This window comes from Dermacentor silvarum, chromosome 7 (assembly GCF_013339745.2).
Source record: "Dermacentor silvarum isolate Dsil-2018 chromosome 7, BIME_Dsil_1.4, whole genome shotgun sequence".
NCBI classification, from domain to species: Eukaryota; Metazoa; Arthropoda; class Arachnida; order Ixodida; family Ixodidae; genus Dermacentor; species Dermacentor silvarum.
Genome location: NC_051160.1, coordinates 63,579,023 through 63,592,818, shown reverse-complemented (window position 1 = coordinate 63,592,818; position 13,796 = coordinate 63,579,023). Strand labels below are relative to the sequence as shown.

Genomic DNA, 13,796 nt, shown 5'->3' with positions numbered 1-13,796 from the left:
GCCAATTTTAGAGTGATAGGCCTTCAAATTTGTAAAATCTGCGAGTCATTAAAACGCTGTTTTCCTCCTTTAGCGAAATAAAAAAATTCAAGAAATCCATGCCAAGTTTCAGAAAATTAAGTTGATTCCTTTCTACAAAGACATTTTCCCACCTCATAAAACAATTTCACTGAAATCTAAAAATAGTCAAGACCCCTAACCCCATAGTCTGTCCTTATTGAACACACCCATGAACGTTTTCACGGAGTGCTTCTTTTTATATTTTTGAAGATTTCCAGCGTTGAAAGAAACATCTGGTGAACTGTAGCTGAAACTGCATGCTAAGAATGCAGTACTCTTTAGTAAAACATTTGCAAGCAACAAGTGGACAGCCTAGAGAACCCATAACCAGCAAAGTGTGCGGTGACAATCGAGAACTAAGGGGTTTTATGTTATTTCCAACTACTAAAGAAGCAAGTAACGACAGCAAACAAGGTACACATAAAAATTAACAATCTTATTGTAAATTTTAACATGAGACAGCTTTATCATTTTTGTGATAAAGAGAAAAAAATAAATAACATTGAATCCATTTTTAATAATATCAGTTTTAACAACATATCGGATTTAACAATGAGCAGCTGATGCAATGTCAACATTTGTATGTGTTCTAAGGTAAAATACAATGCTCCCATGCTGCTTTATAGGCTTTAATGAATAAATTTGGGTACGAAGTGCACACTCCAAAAGGAAAATGAACACAATATCCTCGAAACAGAGAACGTAGAGCCCTTTACCATACCAAGCACATCATTTTTCTGTACATCTCCATAACTTTTTTATTTTTTTCCTCAAAACTTCTCCATATTGCTACCTATGCCTGTAATGGATCCGGTCGCATCAATCTCCTTTCCTGCTTTTTTTTCCACCAATACTGTCAATGTCTCTTGCTTATCGCTACTGCAGACTGGTTGATGCTTCCATAATGCGCGAATGACGACACCATCTGGTGGAGTTGCAGGGAACCGAGTTTTGCATCACGTGACTAACTCTAATCTCTCACTGGAGGAAGTGCAAGCACCACCGTGTGCGCTTCCACCAATGAGAGAGGAGAAAGGAGGTCTGCGGACAACACCAATAACACAAAACTGAGGAACGAGCTAAGAAAAATTAATGCTTTATTAAGAATCCTTCAGAGATATATGCCAATCTGGTAACTGATAGCACATAGAAGACAGCAAAGCTGTACAGGCAAGTTCTCACACCCTTTGGAAGTTCTAGGAATCTATTTGCTGGCTAACGGCCTTGCTCAAACAGAGCAGCAGTTGCTGCTGTGTTCGAGTGTAGTCGTGACTGGCTGTTCAGCACCCAAAACATGAAACCCACTCAATGGTACCCTGTCTCACTAATTTTCAGTTGTGCCATCATACATTGTTGGTTCTGAAAGAAATGTTTTCCACCATCCACAATGCAACCCAATGTCACAAAATAAAAACGATCCACGTTCTTCATTCGTCTTTTTTGGTTATGCATGCCTTTTCCCAACAGGTCCCGCCCACCAGAATAGAATACAGCAGTGCAATACTACTCACTATGTCTGATGCATCCACTCTTGTGCCCACAATCTTCAGCCTGATCTCATCGTCCTGCTGGATGATGATGTCCTGGAAAGTGAACGGCACATCAGGTAAGAAAGCTAGCAGACAGTCCTCAAGCTAAATAAGATAAATCAACAGGCAAAATTATACAGTAAAAAGCACATGCCCAATTCTTGTGCTGCCCCGTAAGTGATGCCAACTGTGACAGCCGTACAAGGCTCCCGGCTCACACATCACATTAGACATTTTAGAATTACCTACACAAGCAAATGTAAAGCCCTTATACACGTAAAGAAATAGCGTTCCCTCCACTGCGTACATTACAGGCTTCTACAGCTTATATACAGTTTATCTGTACACCTTGTGTACAAAGAAATAGCATTGGTAAACATGGCAGCACCCATGGCTCTTGATTCAATGTCAATTGTTGCAATGGCTGCAATCTTTTGACTGTTTGATTGCTGATAAATACTGGATCAAGAGTTCATTTCTTCACAAATCATTAAATTCAGAAGTCTTGAGCGGCAAGATCCGTCAAGTTTTTTAAGATCGTTTAAGATCGTCATTTTGGCATTTTCAGGCCTTGCAAGAAGCATCAACATTCATACGTCAGTTTGCTTGCTATTTGTCTTGGATTTGACAGGTTTGACCCAAGGCACCTGATGACATCACGTTCATAATGTTCCACAAATTGCTTGAGGTTAACGTACGTAAAGCCCTGAATGCTATTCTAACCCTTTAACGCCAAAAGATCAAGCTGTACACAGCCTACCAGGTTTTGCCAATACTAGCACCAAAGATGACCCTTACTCGTCCATGGTGCATCTGTTTGCTTTGCTCTCCGGTAATGAGTCATGTGCATCAGCCAGTGGTAATTGCTTGCTTTGGGCACTCATGCATATTGCTTTGTAGTTTGCACTGGCTTTGGTGTAATGAGTGTAGAGAATAGTACTATTTCATACTACTGCTGATTTACATAATTTAAAAGAAATCTCTGCTGAAGTCTTACTCAAAATTATTTTAATTGAATGCAAGTTTACACCATATAATTGCTACATACAGCAAAACCTTGTTAACATGTGGCCACTTACGACATAGTTACGGTTAAACCGTGGTTGCTACAGCTCCCCAGACAAGCCCCTACTAAACCAATGTATTGACTGACCACTTACGGCATAGTGGCTTGTAGAATGTGTACCGTTTAGCGTGTACTATTTTCACTAAGTCGCAGTTTCGGAGAACCCGTGGTTGCTTAGTGGTTATGGTGATGGGCTGCTAAGCACGAGGTCGTGGGCTCAAATTCCAGCCATGGCGGTCACATTTCGATGGGGACGAAATGCAAAAGCACCCGTGTACTTAGATTTAGGTGCACATTAAAGAACCCCAGGTGGTCCAAATTATTCTGGAGTCCTCCACAACAGCGTTCCTCATAATCTGATCGTGATTTTGGCATGTAAAACCTGATAATTAAATTTTTAAAACTTATTTTTGTTCGGTGAACGGAATATTGCGCTGCAAATGTGCATCCTTCACTTCTGAAAAAGAAAATCGATGCGGAAACCAGAAGACAATCAGTACTCATAAGTTCCAATTTGCTCAGTTTACCCTTTGTGGTCCGTTGTCGGGCAGGGCCTGACAACGCAACACAGCCGTAGCGGTCCGCTGTCGGGCACCGCCCGACAAGGGCGTTCGGGCGTTAAATTTCGTGGTTTTTCTCACTGCGATTCGTGCGCATTCTTTGTATACATGATGTGCCATCTCTTGAGGGATAAATAAACTTTTTTCGTTGAAGTTTACTTCTCCTTGCACTAGCGTGCAGCACAATGTTCAGCACGGCTTCTGGATACCAGAGCGTTTTCACTTGCACATGGAACAGCACGTTCGCGTGGTTCGCTGAGAAGCATGACCACTTTTTTATTGCGTGCGTTTTACGGTGGCACATTTAGTGAAAGCTTCTAGAGGTTTCCATTGTCAATAGCTTTATTTTGAGGCGCACACAGCTGTAGAATCATGCTGAGAAAGAACAGCGACACCTGCAGTACCGCTGCAACCTCTTCCAATAGCGGCCCGTCTGCACGGATGGATTGTAAGGAAAGGCTAGATGAGAGAAGCCATTTTATCTACAAGCTCCCAGGCCGAAATAGCAAAGACTGTGCTGTTTGTAGCGATCGAAAAACAAACGGAGGCAGGAGGGAAACTGTGTTTTTCTGCAAATCCTGCAGTAACAACCCTGGCCTGCACCCAGAAAAATGCTTCGAGCCGGTATCACACGCTGCTCAAATATCAGTAGAGGAGTTGCCTGCAGAATGCAAAAGAAAAAATAAACATCCTATGAGTTTTTCGTCCACAGTTTGTGGTTTCCATCACGGCGCTATAAACTGGCAAAATAGTTTCGGACCGGGACAGCCGGAAAGTGGGTAAAAGTTTCGGACTGCAAAGGGTTAAGCATCTATGCAGGAATAACTTGCTGTGCAGAATGCTGCTAGCAATGGTTTGCAACAAGCACTACAGCATTGGCTTGCTAGGTGTAATACACCTCCTAGCCTACTCATGGCAGCAAGTGGATTCTGCTACAGTCGAGAACTGCTTCGCTCGAGCGAAGTTTATTGTGCGCGTGAGCAATGCCGAAAACAAAGAGAGCTCTGACGACTGCGACAGCCTGCTCACAGGGGTGTTGGAGCAACAAGGTAATGCCAAGGCTCTGCAGTTCGAGTCATTCCGAGACGTAGACAGCGGCATAGCAGCATCTCCTGACTTATCAGGCAGTCAGATTGGTGCCGCTGTTGCACTTCGTGAACTTGACGATGTCGAGAACGACAGTGACAATGTCGAAGCGGACGATCCAGGTCTGACTCTGATGGAAGTTGCTGATGCTGTGGCTATGATGTGGGAATTTGCCGAGAAGAAAGGACTCGCGCTGAAGTTGGCCCGAGGTCTCCCAGAATTCGAGGATGCTATTGTCGCTGCAAGGCCTCTGTGGCGGCAACTGAAACTCACTGACTTTTGGTCCATTGCTTTGGAATAAAGCAAGCTGCGTATTGTGAAAATTGCTACTGATCACTTTTTTTTCGCTTTTGAGAGGTGAGTCAAACCTAATTGGTAGTTTTCAGTTTAGGCGTACTACCGATCCCTACGTATCTTTCCTGAGTCCCCGCCAACTACGTATTTGCAACAAGGTTTTACTGCACAGTAAAATCTCACTAATTAGACGCTCCGTTATTCGGAAAATCAGATAATTTGGACTCGTCCTCTGGTCCCGGCAGGTGATATTGCCACATGCTATATTGTCGCCGCGGGTATGTGCCCGGCCATGGAAACGACGCTGAAGTAGCGCGCGGGTAGAAAAACAGAGACGACAACGACGTTGCGTTTGCTGCTCATATAAAGTACTTGTATACGTGCTGTACGCCTGCTTCCACGTCTCCTGCGAGGTCGTGACACTGGTGGAGGTGCGGGGTAGGATTGCCTCATGCTTAGCACCCCTTCGCGGAGCCATCCATCGAATGCGGAATCGCCTTCGCTCGTCGAAACTCCGGTTCACCGGTACAGCGGCCGCCTGCTAGGCCTGACGCCCGAGTTCAACCCCTTGCAGGATCCTGCCGGACTGCATCTAAGTACTACCGCCATGGCCACTGCAACTCCATCGCAGGTGACTCTACAGCATCCTATGGTCCCAGAAAGTTTCCATGGTGACGCCATTGAAGATTGGCTGGACCAGTTCGAGCGTGTCGCCAGTCACAATGAATGGAGCTCCCGGCAAAAGCTGTCTTATGTCTATTTTGCTCTTCGAGACAGTGCGCGGACATGGTTTGTGAACCGGGAGAGGAGCCTGACCACATGGGATGCCTTCCGCACCCAGCTGCTAGACACATTCACTAGCACCGACAGAAAAGACAATGCGCAGCGCCTTCTCGAATCTCGTGTTCAGAAGCCAAATGAGAGCGTTGCCATGCTTGCAGAAGATATGGCCCGCCTTTTCCACAGAGCAGATCCTGAGATGGCCGAAGAAAAGAAGTTGCGCTATCTCTTGCGGGGAGTGAAGGAGCAGCTGTTTGCCGAACTCATGAGGAATCCACCGACGACAGTGGCCGAATTTACCAAGGAGGTTACCGCTATCGAACGGGCACTATCGCAGCGGTACCGCCAATACGATCGCGCGAACTCGCCAACAAATGCTTCACTGCTACCTGAGGGCGGCGGCACATCTCTGCGTGAAGTTATCTGAGAGATTGTGCGAGAGGAGATCCGGCAGCTCGGAATTGCTCCCATGGCACCAGCGGTGGCTTCTGTCGCTGATGTCGTCCGGGAGGAAGTTCGACAGGCCTTTTCTTCGCCCGACTGGCAAGCGGCGCCGCGACGATGCACATACGCGGAAGCTCTTTGTCGTCCACCTCCCGCCACTTCGATGCTGCTGACACCGTCGACCACTCCGACGCAGCCACCGCCGCCATCCCCGACGCCCTATCTTCGACAGTCACAGCTGCCGCCAGCAATGCCGTATCGCCGACAGCCGATCGCTGCGCCGCGGTCTTACGGAGAATTCCCTGCCGGCTATCCGCTACGAAAAACCGATTTGTGGCGCACCGCTGACCGCCGGCCGCTATGCATTCATTGCGGTGAAGCAGGACATGTTTATCGAGCTTGCCACTACCGCGCAGCTGGGTTTCCCAGATTTCCCACCAACTATAGTTACCCTCGGTTTGACGCTCCACGTACATGCGACGACAATCCTTCCAACTTTCGACCGGAAGGTTCAACGACGCCTCGATCGCGTTCCCCATCACCGGCTCGTTACACCCAACCAACCCGTCGCGATTTTCCTGACGCCTCTAGGGGCAGGTCTCCTAGCCCGCGCCGGGGAAACTAGAGACAGCGACCTCCGGGGGTGAGGTTGCAAACCGTCGAGCTTCCCAAGAACCCCCATCACCGACGATCGACGACTCTACGACTCCGACGATTCCAACCACACCACATGTAACAGACGCCGTCAGCGCCGATCTTGTCATTAGCATTGACGGCCACCAAGTGGCCGCTCTCATAGACACTGGTTCGCATTTTTCGATAATGAGTCTAAAGCTAGCCGACAGACTAAGAAAAGTGAAGACGCCCTGGACCGGGCCCAACATCAGAACTGCCGGGGGCCAGTTGATGACGCCGATTGGAAAATGCACAGCCAGAATCATAATCGCCAGTTCAGCCTTCGTTGCCACCCTCGTCATTCTCTTTGAGTGCTGTAAAGAACTTATTCTGGGAATGGATTTCTTGAGGGAATACGGTGCAGTTATTAATGTCCGCGACCGCATGGTGACATTTGCTACGAGCTCCGAAGACGTCGACCACGCGGATGACCAGCGACCGCGTTTACGTATCGCCGCCGACGACGTCACGCTTCCGCCGCGAAGTTGTTCCCTCGTGCCTGTCATCTGCGATAACTTGCACACCGGGCCTGGCGTCGCTGAACACATCAACGCACTAGTACTGAGTCAGGGCGTTTCCGTCGCCAGGGCCGTAATTAATGTACTCGACGGACATGGTGAACTCCTGCTGACGAATTTTAGCAGGGAACGTCGACAGATTGTTAAAGGCACTGCTGTTGCTTACTTCGACGAAATTGCCCCAATACAAGACTGCCTCTCAGTGCAGCACGCGGCGTCCACCGCGCCTATGCCTGCACCTGCGGTTGATGTCAGTCGAACTTTATCGCCCATCGAACGCAACAGCCTTCTTGAGCTCATCAATGAGTTTAACAGCTGCTTCGCATTAATGTCAAGAGTTAGCCAGACGCCGCTCACCAAGCACCGTATTATCACCGAAGACGACGCAAGACCCATCCGGCAGAATCCTTATCGTGTAGCACCAAAAGAGCGGGAGGCAATCCAAAAACAAGTGAAGACGATGCTTGAGGACGGAGTTATTCGGCCATCTAAGAGTCCGTGGGCATCGCCTGTCGTATTGGTGAAAAAGAAGGACGGTAGTCTGCGCTTCTGCGTCGACTATCGAAAACTCAACCAGATCACGAAGAAAGACGTTTATCCGCTACCGCGTATCGATGATTCACTAGACCGGCTACGAAATGCACGTTACTTTTCGTCGATGGACTTGAAAAGCGGCTACTGGCAAATCGAAGTTGATGAGAGAGACCGTGAAAAGACCGCTTTTGTGACACCCGATGGACTTTATGAATTTCAGGTGCTTCCCTTCGGTTTATGTTCTGCGCCAGCAACGTTTCAACGACTCATGGACACGGTACTCTCAGGCCTCAAATGGCAAACCTGCCTAGTGTACCTCGACGACGTGATTGTTTTCTCCGCCACGTTCGACGAACACTTATGGAGACTGAAGACGGTCTTTGAGGCAATACGCTCAGCAGGCCTAACTTTGAAACCGGAAAAGTGCCATTTTGGTTTTGAGGAACTTCAATTCCTCGGTCACGTGGTTAGTCATGAAGGTGTTCGACCTGACCCTGATAAAATCGCTGCCGTCACTAATTTCCCGACGCCATCTGATAAAAAGGCCGTGCGATGTTTTCTGGGCCTTTGCGCCTACTACCGGCGGTTTATTGCGGACTTTTCGCGCATTACGTGTCCATTAACACATCTCACCCGCGAAGATGTCCCTTTCGTGTAGGGAGAAGAGCAGCAACGGGCATTTGACGAAGACGCCCCGACGATTCTTCATACCGATGCTAGCAATGTCGGCCTTGGCGCAGTGCTTCTTCAGCGGCAGGACGGCACCGAATGAGTGCTTGCATACGCCAGCAGGACCCCTATCCAGAACCAAGACTAACTACTCCACTACAGAAAAAGAGTGCCTCGCGGTAGTCTGGGCCATCCTCAAATTTCGCCCATATCTATACAGTCGCTGTTTCGCCGTCGTCAGTGATCACCATGCACTTTGCTGGCTGACTAATTTAAAAGATCCAGCTGGTCGGCTAGCACGCTGGAGCCTTCGGCTCCAGGAGTTCGACTTCACTGTTGTCTACAAATCGGGGAAGCGGCACGCCGACTGCCTGTCTCAGTCGCCTGTTGAGACTGCACTGCACGACGATGACGACGCGGCTTTTCTAGGCATGGTAGACGCTGTCGCCGTTTCACGCCTGCAACGCGAGGACGCAGAGCTGGTTCCTCTTATTGATTACTTAGAGGGAAAAACAAGCTGCGTGCCGAGGTTATTCGCCAGAGCGCTGCCTTCATTTTGCTTGCGTCACGACGTTCTCTACAAAAAGAACTTTTCACCCAGTGGCAGCAGCTACCTACTTGTCGTTCCCGCATCTCTACGGAACGAAGTCCTACACGCCTGTCACAACGAGCCGACCGCTGGTCACTTGGGCTACTCCCGCACATTATCCAGAATTAGGCTAAAGTATTACTGGCCAAGACTTGCGCCGGTCGTGAAACGTTATGTCCAGACATGCCTGGATTGCCAGCGCCGCAAAACCCCACCCGTCAGGCCTGCTGGACTGCTGCATTCTGTTCAGATACCACAAGCGCCGTTTGCACAAGTTGGCATGGACCTTTTAGGTCCATTTCCAGTGTCTTCTGCCGGCAATAGATGGATAATCTTTGTCACTGATTATCTTACCCGATACGCCGAAACAGGTGCTCTCCAGCGGGGAACAGCAGCCGAAGCAGCACGATTTTTCATCGAAGCCATCGTCCTAAGGCATGGCGCTCCCGCAGTGGTCATTACCGACAGAGGTTCTGCTTTCACGGCCGCGCTTCTGGATACCGTGTTGCGATTAAGTGGTACAACTCACCGCAAGACAACCGCTTATCACCCCCAAACCAATGGGCTGACAGAACGTTTGAATAAGACTCTGGCAGACATGATGAGTATGTACATCGATGTCGACCACAAGAACTGGGACGAGATTTTACCATATGTTACATTTGCGTACAACACGGCTCGCCAGGAGACAACACGCGTGACACCTTTCAGCCTCGTCTATGGCCGGGAAGTAACAACACTGTTGGACGCGATGCTGCCACACGAGTGTGGTGATCACGAGACTGGTGCCGAGGAGTTTACGCAACGCGCCGAGGAAGCAAGGCAGCTTGCACGCTTGCGCATCCAAGCGCAACAGAACTACGATGCCAGACACTACAATCTTCGACACAGACCCGTCACGTACAACGTCGGCGACCAGGTGTGGGTCTGAACTCCTATTCGTCAGCGGGGGCTATCTGAGAAGCTCCTGCGAAGATACTTCGGGCCGTACACAGTTCTACGCCGCATCAGACGTGAATTATGAAGTTGTGCCCGACAGTCCTTACTGCTCCAAACGCCGGCAGCATCTGCCCGAGGTTGTGCACGTGCTTCGTATGAAGCCATATTTTGCATCATGACCTCACTTTTGCACCATCACTGCACTTTCTTGGGCGCTTGGCGCATCGGGACGATGCTTCTTTCAAAGGAGGGGCAAATGCCACATGCTATATCGTCGCGGCGGGTATGTGCCCGGCCATGGAAACGACGCTGAAGTAGCGCGCGGGTAGAAAAACAGAGACGACAACGACATTGCGTTTGCTGCTCATATAAAGTACTTGTATACATGCTGTACGCCTGCTTCCACGTCTCCTGCGAGGTCGTGACAATATGTCTTATTTCATGGCATAAAACTCTTGTTAATTCGGACGTTTTGGTCTCCCCCAGGTTAATTCGGACAACTCCTAGAGTGTGGCAAGTTCAGAGCACCGTAAATGTACGATGTAAATAAGCAAAACCGTTGCTAGCATCCAACGAAGCAGTGGCATCCGCATCACCATAGTCATCATTGGAAGCCGTATGGGAACGACAGAAACGCCAGAATGCTTCATGCCTATTTAAGCCTTTATGCAGTAAAACCTCGTAAATTCGGATTTCATGGGACCGAAAAAAATGTCCGAATTAACCAAATGTCGAATTATCGAGGGTATCCAGACAACAATAAACAAATGCTTACTACGTCAAACGCCTTTATTTAGTGAATGAATGAGCAAATCCTGTTGCTATTTTGCACAAAAGCAGAGCGGAAGGTGGAATTCTTGTCATCTCATCACTCATTGAGATTCGTAGCAGCAATCAAGGCCTCACGACTTCCTTTGCAGCACGGCCACGGCACGCGCCTTCATTTGCCACATGCTTTGCATTACCGTGCGCACATCCCGATTATGTTTTCGCCACTGAGCTGATCGCCAACAGATCGTCCATCCATCGCGATGTAGCCGGAGCTCTTCACCCTCGACAGCTTTGAACCGACTCAAAACGAAACAACTGTTTGCCGCAACCGCTGCGGAGAAAACCGCGGCCACTATTGAAGCGATTATGAATGGCGACATTGCGGTGCTGAAGGCAAGCGGCCGATGCACGCACTGAGTCAGAATGAAACTACTGTTCACTGCAACAAGTGGAGACGAAACCGCGGTCTCTACCCATGCAATCATGGATGGCGACTACGTAGTTATTTAGGCACGTGGCCGACGCGCGTACCGAGTGAAAATGAAACTACTGTTTGCCGGAATCGTTGCGGAAGGAACTGCGGCCGCTATCGGCGCGATCATGGATGGCGACTACAGAATTATGAAAGCCCACGGCAAACGCGGTGTTATGCGTGGCGCTCAAAGCAAGAATAAAGGCTTTAAAGGCACAAATAAACACGACGCGTTCCGGCATTACTGTCATTCACATACGATTTCTGCTAATGACTATGGCCACGCGGACTCAGCCGCTTTGTTTCGGTAGGGCACTAGCACCGTTTTTGCTCTTTTGCGTCGCACATTGGCGGCGCTCCTTGCTCGCTGAGCTCCGAAAGTTGTCCAAATGAACTGATGTGCAGCCAAATACATCCGAATTACCAAGAGTTTGATTGCATTGAATAATGCATATGGCAGCCGGGACCAGAGAACTTGTCCGAATTATCCAATTTTCCAAATTAATGAGGGTCAAATTAACGAGGTTTTACTGTAGCACTTATTCTTGTGTTTATCCCCGCGCATGACACACACTGCATTGTATGCGTGCCTTTAGACCTGCGTACAGTCGCCGAGAGATTTTTCCGACTCCAAAAATGCAGGCTTGTTCGATATTCCGGACTTCATAAATGCACAGTCAGGGTTCCTATAGAGCTAATACATTTCCCCAACCGATTTTTGAGACGAACATAGGCCCAACAGTTCGATTTTCCGGACTAAATCGCTCGTTCCGAGCCACGCTACCCACTCAAGGGCCACCATGTTGGATTTTCCACTGGCTTGCTCAGGCTTGGCTTCCAGTGGCCCGCTCTATAGCCTCCAAGACTGGGAGACGCACGCCATCCTCCAGTCTGGGAGGCTATGCCCACTCTTCCTTAGCCGGCAAAACATTCAAGGGGACGGCACTTTTTTTTTTGTCTTTTTTCAGTCAGCACTATCATCATAATTACTTTGCGAGATGTTTCGAGAAGTTTCGGTTCACACTTTGCACGTGGTGTGTGCGCCTCGGAGACGTCGCATCGTTGTGTATGTTTGTGCGGCTTCGCATTAAGGGCTTTTATCGCATTTCTGTGACCGGCACCACGTCCTGTGCCTTCGCGAGAGCCAAGTGGTGCAAAGTAACAGGGCTCGTTTCTGTGATCTCGCCAACGCGGTGACGCTCTTAACGACCGTATGCGGTAACGTCAGTCTCGTGCAAATACAAACAAATCTGATCGCCTCCAAGCGTAGTATGAGGCAGGGCATTATTTGAGATTTTTTTTTATGCCACTCTAAGCCTAATAAATTCTTTTTTTAGGGTGAACGAGTTTTTCGGACTGTTAGTTTTTTCGGACAATTTTTTGGTCCCCACAAAGTCCGGAAAAGCGGTCGGCGACTGTACTCATTAGTCACCATCGATCCTGATCTTGTCGATAGCGACCGAGGTTCCATCTGAAGCGGTTGCAGCAAGCTGTAGTTTCATTTTGACTCAGCGCACGCATTGGCCACGTGCCTTCAGAAATGCTTGGTCGCCATCGATGATCGCGTCGACAGGCACCACGGTTGCGGCAAACAGTAGTTCTGTCCTGACTTGGTGACTGCAGCCCTTGTGCATTTATACTGCATGGTCGCCAGGCATGATCACACCGGTAGTAGTGACCACCTTTTCATCCGCAGTGGTTGTGGCGAGCAGTAGTTTCATTCTGACACAGTGCAATGCGCGTGAAGCCACAAACACTGTGGAAGCTGTCGAGGATGAAGCAGCGATTCTACCGCGGCCCGCATGCTGGCATCGAAACTGCTGGCTACATCGCAATAGACCGACGATCTGTTGACGACCAGCTCCCTGGAGAAAATATAATCAGGTTGTGTGCATGATAGTGAAGATCATGTCTCGGATGAAGCTGCAGGTCTTATGCCAAGGCCGCACTGCAAAGGAAGTTGTGATGCCTTCGCCACTGCAAACGCTAATCAATAATGAGATGATCAAGAATCGCCGCTTCCGCACTGCTTTAGTGCAAAATATATATACAGGATTTGTTTATTCATTCAGTAAATAAAAGCGCGTTAATGTAGTAAGCATTAGCTTATTCTCTTGACACCCCCCATAATTCGACACATAGCAGAGTTCCAGATTCACACTCACCTCGTCCTGTGTCCTGTAGCACGGCGGGTTGGAGTTCGGGTCAAACTGCATGTCTGATGGAATGGACTGTAATTCACACAATAAAAGACACAAGGAGGAAGCCATGAGCAGCTGACAAACATTTGAGCACATATCAGTGAAGCAGTGGAAGAAGCAACATCGCATGCCATGACAACTTCAGCGCGATAAAGACAAAAACGTAAGAACCGATTACAATATCCTGGTGTTACCATCTATTTCACACTAAGGTTATCTTGCCTACAATTTGTGCCGACTCACCCAACAATGCGTGTGTTATTTGAAACAATACACCCTTTTGATAATTCACAAACATGCTTCTCTGCACTGCACATTTGTCCAACTAATGGTGGCATCGATCACATTCAAATGAAGGCAAAGTGCTGACTGTAGATGCTGGGGCTTGTCACTAACACGATTTCAGCACAAGAGCCACGTCTATATTTTCCATGTCATAGTAGTACAAGCAAACGAGCTTGTACATACTGTTTACAAAAATGACTACACAGCCCAATAGGTGGCAAAGCTGCTTTACAATTCTAAAAAATGTCATTAGAGAAAACCACATAAGTAGATGAGGCTGTATTAAAATTCTAGTGAACACAGCTAAATAGACGCCTAAGCTGA

At 48.4% G+C, this 13,796-nt stretch overlaps 1 protein-coding gene across 1 annotated transcript in view; it reads right to left on the bottom strand.

The window, feature by feature from the left end:
• Positions 1–13,796, bottom strand: part of LOC119458123 (DNA-directed RNA polymerase II subunit RPB7) — a 51,833-nt gene that overhangs the window by 17,251 nt on the left and 20,786 nt on the right. Inside the window, exons 5-6 of the mRNA XM_037719946.2 lie at positions 13,152–13,217; positions 1,572–1,643 (exon numbers count right to left, since the gene is read on the bottom strand). Of these exons, the coding sequence (XP_037575874.1) occupies positions 1,572–1,643; positions 13,152–13,217 (138 nt within the window). The remainder of the gene's footprint in view (positions 1–1,571; positions 1,644–13,151; positions 13,218–13,796) is intronic.